Source organism: Neophocaena asiaeorientalis, unplaced genomic scaffold, assembly GCF_003031525.2.
Source record: "Neophocaena asiaeorientalis asiaeorientalis breed wild unplaced genomic scaffold, Neophocaena_asiaeorientalis_V1.1 scaffold166, whole genome shotgun sequence".
NCBI lineage: Eukaryota > Metazoa > Chordata > Mammalia > Artiodactyla > Phocoenidae > Neophocaena > Neophocaena asiaeorientalis.
Window position 1 is genome coordinate 2,645,634 of NW_020174933.1, and position 7,189 is coordinate 2,652,822.

General features: G+C 50.1%; 1 protein-coding gene across 5 annotated transcripts in view; it reads right to left on the bottom strand.

The window, feature by feature from the left end:
• Nucleotides 1-85: 85 nt before the first annotated feature.
• MTR (5-methyltetrahydrofolate-homocysteine methyltransferase) overlaps nucleotides 86-7,189 on the bottom strand; it is a 111,375-nt gene continuing 104,271 nt past the window's right edge. For all 5 annotated transcript variants that reach the window (XM_024761480.1, XM_024761479.1, XM_024761478.1 and 2 more), the window contains 4 exons: nucleotides 4,564-4,764; nucleotides 3,683-3,875; nucleotides 2,116-2,228; nucleotides 86-1,662 (listed from right to left, as the gene is read on the bottom strand). In XM_024761480.1, coding sequence (XP_024617248.1) covers nucleotides 1,576-1,662; nucleotides 2,116-2,228; nucleotides 3,683-3,875; nucleotides 4,564-4,764 — 594 coding nt within the window. In that variant the 3' untranslated portion in view covers nucleotides 86-1,575. The remainder of the gene's footprint in view (nucleotides 1,663-2,115; nucleotides 2,229-3,682; nucleotides 3,876-4,563; nucleotides 4,765-7,189) is intronic.

The window sequence follows — 7,189 nt, forward strand, 5'->3', positions numbered from 1 at the left end:
AAGGGCAAGCGATGCCTAAGAAGGCATGTTACTCTGCAGGTAAACATGTATATGCTACAGTTATGCAGGATTATCATTTGCTAAGTTTTTTTTCCCCTTTCACCTCCAATGTACCTGAGTGTATATTTGATAACTGCTTTGGGGCAAGGCCAGCTTACATCATGAGGGGAGGGGGAACTGTCTCACAGACAATGAAGGCTGATGGTGCCTATGACATAGACAGTAGCTTCTCTCTCCAGTCACTGTGTTCAATGGGGCTCTAATCTCAGAAAGGGTACCTAGTATATTCAACACGGTCGTTCCCATATGCATTTCCCCAGTATCTTTTCACCTCCATTAATCTCTTATTCCCTTTCCATGAGCACCTACCCTGTGCTGAGCTCGGGGACCCCCTAGAGATCTCTACAGAAGCTCCCGTCTATCAAGCTCTCACTGTGCGCCGCAGCCCATGTTACCTGCCTACGTGCATCATCTCCTTTAAGCCACACCTCCTGCCTGTGAGGGAGGAGCTAGTCTCTCTTGTCTCCATTTCACAGATGAGAAAATCGTGCTGACACTTCAGTTGCACAGCAAGAACGTGGCAAACCTGAAATGCGAATCTGGGTGTGTCTGACTTCAAAGCCCTGGCTCTTAACCATCTCCCTGCGATGACCACAAACAAGTCCACATGCTGTTCCCATATCGTGCGAGTCTGGAGCTGGGGCAGCGCCGAAAAGGAAGAACTGAGTGGAGTGATGCCGCTCACCTATCCACGCTGCACGGACACGCAGCTGAGCCGAGCGCCTACTCAGTTCCGGAAAACAACCCAAGGCTGTTTACTACCCTTAGCGGCCACTCTCTCTGCCCACCTCCTTTTTCCCCCCTCAGGGTGAGGGAATATGAGATCACGAGAGGACAAAATGCTTGGAGAACGTGACTGTATCTGACCTGCCAGGGCCAGCAGCAGCCTGAGTACCTCTGATAAGCCGGTGGGGAGAGCATGCCTCTGGCCACAGGGACTTCTGCAGGCGTCTAATCGAGGCTTCAGAAAAGGAGGTCTCGGGAGAGAGAGCACAGTGATGCTTCTCCCCTGTCAGAGTAACCGCTCTAACCACTCAGGACAAAATGCCCCGTTGCTCACAGCATCACTCTGCCACAGGGTCACATACCCCTATTCAACTGACTTTCAGGCTTTTCTCTGAGAAAGAAGAAATAAAGAAAAAAAGAAAAAAGAAAGAAAGGAAGAAATGGTCTCCTAGGTCTGGGGTAAAAATGAAAAAAGCAAGTTGACTTGCTTTGAAATGCAAAAGACCTCCATCTCCAGCTTGTCCTAGTCCCGAGGGACCGGGGACCCCCCCGGATCTTGCTCACTGCTCTTCATTCAAAGTCCCCTGGGAAACAGCTGCTTGTTTTCCAAGAACTGTAGGAACACTCTGTTCTTCCACAAGGTCCCACCAAACGTCCACAACCTGGAGCGGCACAAAGGTCAACCAGATGCAGATAGGCTCGCGGCCGCTGTGCTGTTATTATTAAGGCACTTTTGACTGTGTTTCTTTGAGGAAACAAGTATAGACAAGGTTAAAAAAAAAAAAGAAGTTATTCTGTATCATATCCCAGAATGGGTCCCAGCCATTTCTCAACCTCGGCCACAGACATGCTCTTCCTCAAAGCATAATCCTCAATCTGTAAAAGATTAAAAGTAGTTTATTAAACCAAAATGATAAGACTTTGTGAACTCAAGTTTACACAGCATTCGCCAAGATACATTAAGTACGTTTTATGTCTTTTGCCTTAATAGTAATCCACTGAGTTAAATAGAGACAGATATCTATCTATTCATCGAGGTGCCTTATTTTCCGGGCAGAAAAACAACATGTCGTATCTACCTCAGGCTGAGAGCCTGGCTGGGGTGTGTGTGTGGCAGGGGTGTGGAAGGGTTGGTCTCTGTGTAAACGGCAGGGCGAGAAATGGGGCAGTGGGCTGAAATCAAATCAAGACATAAACTGGAGTACATTTCTTCATCCTTTCGCTCTCATTTTATTCTCACTCACATGTAAAATAAAACAGGTTTAACAGTTCCATTCAAAACAAGACAGGCATCTAGAGATGCCACACACAATGAAACAGCTAACCTACCTGATCCTTGGAAATTTTCCCCACGGCAAAATATCTGGACCTCAAATTGGAGAAGTAAAGGCCGGATACTGCTGAAGCAGGTGCCATGGCCAGCGATTCTGTTAACCTAATGCCTGGGGAGAGCAGCATGGGGAGAAACGTCAGTTTATTCAGTGCTGAGACAGGCCTGCCAAGTGGTAGGCTCCCAGTATATTCTTGTTTACAAGTGAATGAGAGTGAGCTTGTGCCTTCCAGGTGGACACGTAACACAGCATGAGAGATGTGAGCAGATTTGTCTAGCAAATTCCCGCCGAAGGGATGAACAAATTCAGGATGTGCAGATCTCCTCTAACCTGGGGGGAGAGGCCTGGAAAAGACTCTCTACATTCTTATGCCTGCCCTCCAAGATCAGCCATGGAGGTTACGCCTGGGCCTTCTAGACAAGGACTCCAACCCTGCAGATGGGGACACCACCTGGACCTCCAAGCGCACCTGTGAGGCCAAGGCCACTAGGGGAATGACAGCCAGCCAGGCCCCATTGAGGATGAGCCCACACCAAGGCTATCTAGTCTACGCCATTCACTTTCTGGACAAGGCAACGGAGCGACGTAAAGGCTCGGTGCTTTGCCAAAGATCGCCCAGCTGGCTTACGGCAGAAACGGGTCTCCAAGTCCCCGTCTCCTGTCTCCTGGAGCCGGTGCCATCCCTGCCAGCCCAGATTCAATGAGCCTCATAGCTCTTCATGTCCATCTACATTCCTTTAACGTCTTCGGCGTGGATGGCACGCTTTTGATGAACTCCACTGAAAACAGTACACTGTGTTCACAGTGGTGTAGAAGTAAAGAGAGAGGGAGCGGAAGGGAAGGGTGGGAATTCTGTGAGACGAGGGTCCAGAGACACTCCTAGAAGTGGTGGAAGGAGAGAGTGACGTGAAATACATTATTAAAGGTTACAAAGGTCACTCAATAGTGGAGAGACTGAAAACAGTAACACACGTGTAATAGGAAAATGGGGCAGAGGATGTACGGGCTGGTGTGAGTCAGCTAAGCTCCCATCTATTATAGGTGAAAAGAAAATAATGAAAACTGATAAACCTGAAAATGGTGATAAAAGACCACTACTCAACAATAATTCTACAGGGCCTCCATGTGCACGAATTGAAATGAGTTTCTTTTCCTCCTGTTAAAATAATAATAATATATGGGCTTCCCTGGTGGCGCAGTGGTTGAGAGTCCACCTGCCGATGTGGGGGACATGGGTTCGTGCCCCGGTCCAGGAGGATCCCACACGCCACGGAGCGGCTGGGCCCGTGAGCCATGGCTGCTGAGCCTGCGCGTCCGAAGCCTGTGCTCCGCAGCGGGAGAGGCCACGGCAGTGAGAGGCCCACGTACCGCAAAAAATAATAATAATAAGTAATAATAATAATATGGAGGTGAAGGACTAAAACACACTGCTGGAAGTGAGAAACGATGGGATCAGGGATTTCACTGTAAGCCTCTCTGTGTCTCCCACCTGCTCCATCCGCACGCCTTCCCTCAGCTACCGTGTGTGTAACATGAGGCAGGATGTGCGCCTGCCCGGTGCTGACCTGTGTGCCGCTCCACGTCCGCCAGCCTCCACATGGTCAGCTTCTCGGTGTGGTCGGGCTGGCTGGGGTAGCCGGGCGCCGGCCGGATGCCCTCGTAGCGCAGCCTCCGCAGGTCGGCCACGTCCAGCTGCTCGCCGCCACAGTAGCCCCACAGCTCCCTGCGGACCCGCGCGTGCAGCTCCTCGGCGAAGGCCTGGGGCGGAACACGCCATCGGATGGAAGCGGGAGCCCTTCTCCTGCCCTCCGTCCCGCCCGCAAACACACCTCCCTGACCCGACAGCAGGTGGGGGAACCGGCAAGAGGGCTGGGCCGGGGGCTCAACTCATCTGTACTGTCATCAGCTGCTCTGCGGCTCAGTTCTGACCTCAGCCCGGGCTCTCAAGGATCATATTCAATGATCCGAGGATCCGAGGCCCTTCAGACCTTTCTCTGACGCTCAGGCTACAGCTTATGGTGGCCAGAAGGAGGAGCGGGGACCATGACAGCAGCCAGTGACTCTGCTGTGAGCCTCGGGAAAAGGGGAGCAGCTCCCACAGCTTAGGCTGCCCCACCAGACAGAGGAAGATGAGGGATCTACAGGCGAGCCCAACATCAGAACGAGAAGCTCTGAAACAGAACCTGTTTGGCTTTTTGCAGGGTCCTCTGGAAAACATCAAATCACAAGCACAGGGCGACACCAGAACCAAGACAATGAAGTCAAGGCTCCACGGGCCACTCCAACTACAGCATCGCTGAAGGCTACTCTGTGCCCAGAGATGAGGCATGAGAGTGACTCGAAAATACAGGATTTAAGAGTATGTGTGCTGTTAGAGCCAAACACACACACACACACACATGCACACGTGCACGCGCACTCTGGCCTCAGGGCACCGCAGCTCTACCTCGGCCAGCCGGTCCCCCAGCGCCTTGACCATGATGCTGCTGTAGTCGTCACACTCTTCCTCGTAGGCCTTGCTCAGCTCCTCCACCCCGAAGCAGGCGACGGCAAACAGACCCAGGTAGTCAGGGACGCCCGAGTGCAGAGGGGCGATGAAGTCCGAGAGGCAGAGGTAGGGGTCTGCACTGGCAGAGTCCTTCTCGGCCTTGAAACACAAGGAGTGGGCAGAGTGGCCATTAGCATGGAATTGGCACCAACACACAGAGAAGAGCAATCGAGCACCTTCCAAAGAATACAGCTTCAAATGGGGCTGTCTGTTTTGTTCACTGTTACATCCCCAGCACTTAGAAGAGCGCCTGATATGTAGTGAGTGTTCAATAAACATGTGTTGAATAAATAAATGGAACGAGATTTTTAGAAAGGTATGACATGAAATGACATACACAGTCGAGAAACCAGCTAACTCGCTCATTCACACACTGAGCAAACATTTACTGAATGCCTACAGGAACTGGAACCCTAAATATTCATATAAAAAGGTTTTCTTTTCCTCCAAAAGTGTTTTCAATTCAAGACCCACATTAAATCCTAAAGTTATGTTCAAAAGGGGTCCACTAAGTGTGTAAGCCTCTACTTTACATCGACAGAAGCAGTTCAACAAACGGCTACAGTCAGCAACACAGGGCCACGTGCTGTCCACCACAGGCGGTGGGTCAGGGGATGGCTAAGGACACTGCTGGGCTGGCCTGAAACCAATCAAAAAATTGAGCAGGATCTGCTTCTGGGGTTCTCTCCTCAGGCCAGGTGGCCACCCTCGCCTGCTTTCCATTTTCAGCTGATGACTGACTTATCCCTGCTACTGAGCTGACAAATAGGGTCTTACACATACTTCACAATCAACACGTTTGCTGAGAAGGTAAATAACAAATGACTAATATTTACTGAGTGCTGACTGTGTCAGGCACTGGTCTTGGTGCTTTATACGAATTAACTAATCCAATCCTCTCAACAACCTTGTGAAGTAAGTGACACCACCAGCTCCATTTTATGCAAGAAATCCAAGGCAGCGAGAGCTTGAAGAACTAGTTCAAGGTCAGACAGTGGCAGGCCCATGGGTCTGATCCACAACCAATGCTCTTGACCACTATACAACACTGCTTAGGACAGATCAATTAATGAGCAGTCAACCCAGAAGCTTCACAGCTATTTGCTTGCCAGCTCTGGAAACAAGTACAGTCTAATCGACAATGGGCAAAAAACAGTTAAGTGGCTGCAGACAAGAAGGTATTTGATAAAGGCAAGTGGAAATGTCACAGAGCCAGGGCCAGCTATGCAGGGAGGAGCTGCCTTCCACTTGTACTCTGCCCAACAACTGTTCTTTGCTAACAAAAGCCAGGAGATACAAAGTTTCCCAGCACCACAAGGAGAGACAGGTCACAGAGCCACACAGCTCTTTAAAATAGCGATCAGAACCACTCAGAACAGAAGACTCCCGGAGCAGTAAGTCACTGCAGCCAGAATTTTGCAGCGTACTGGAAAAAAGCACATCCTTAGAAATAGCTATCTGGGTAGGTAATACACGTACTTTGAAAAGTCATTATATTAAATGCCCTAATACAGTCCCTCACAGACTGCCTGGACATGAATGGTGTTGGATGTAAAAAGAGGTCAGAGGACACAGGACTTGAAGGATGGAAATTCAGGCCAGGGTGGAGGTTTCTGACCTTAATTACTTCTTTAAAAGAAAAGTCACCAGTTCCCTAGTGAGGAGGGGCTAGAACTTAACATTAGAATCCTCTTGTGCTCTGAGGTATCTGAGCCTGAGTGCACAGAGTGAGGATGTACCGGGCCTGGGTGCACACAGTAATGGTGTAGCTGTCCCCGTTTAACTTGTTACGGTACTGTTTAATGTCCCAAGTTTAAGGATTCCCTCAGACGTTGTTATAGTTAAAACATCTGACATTATGAATTACATTGTGATTATGATTAAAAGCAATACTATCACTCCTGAATGACTGAAAATGGTAATAAGACAATGCGAGAATCACTTGCTACTGTCCTTTGTTAATGACTGGTGAATTCTGGCTCCGATTCTTGATCAGGGCAGTTTTTTTTTTTTTTTTTTGCGGTACGCAGGCCTCTCACTGTTGTGGCCTCTCCCGTTGTGGAGCACAGGCTCCGGACGCGCAGGCTCAGCAGCCATGGCTCACAGGCCCAGCCGCTCCGCAGCATGTGGGATCTTCCCGGACCGGGGCACAAACCCGTGTCCCATGCATCGGCAGGTGGACTCTCAACCACTGTGCCACCAGGGAAGCCCCAGCTCATTTTTTATAGCAGCTAAAGGGACATGCTTACAGATTTGCATGTTTAAAGGTGGGGTCATACGAGAGGGAGCCGTGTGGAGGAGAGCCTGTTCTATGACCCGGGAGAAGCCAGTGGCATGAGAGAACAGCCATCGGGGTGTGGACAGGCTGGGCTCTCCCCTCCGAGCCGCGCAGCTCAGCGCACTCTCCATCAGCTTTCGTTTTCACCTCTGCAAAATGGAAACATATAAACTGCCCGACAACAGGTTGTGTGGAAATGAAACAAGATGGTCCATTAAGTGCCCTGCTAAGCAGCTGGCCACAGGC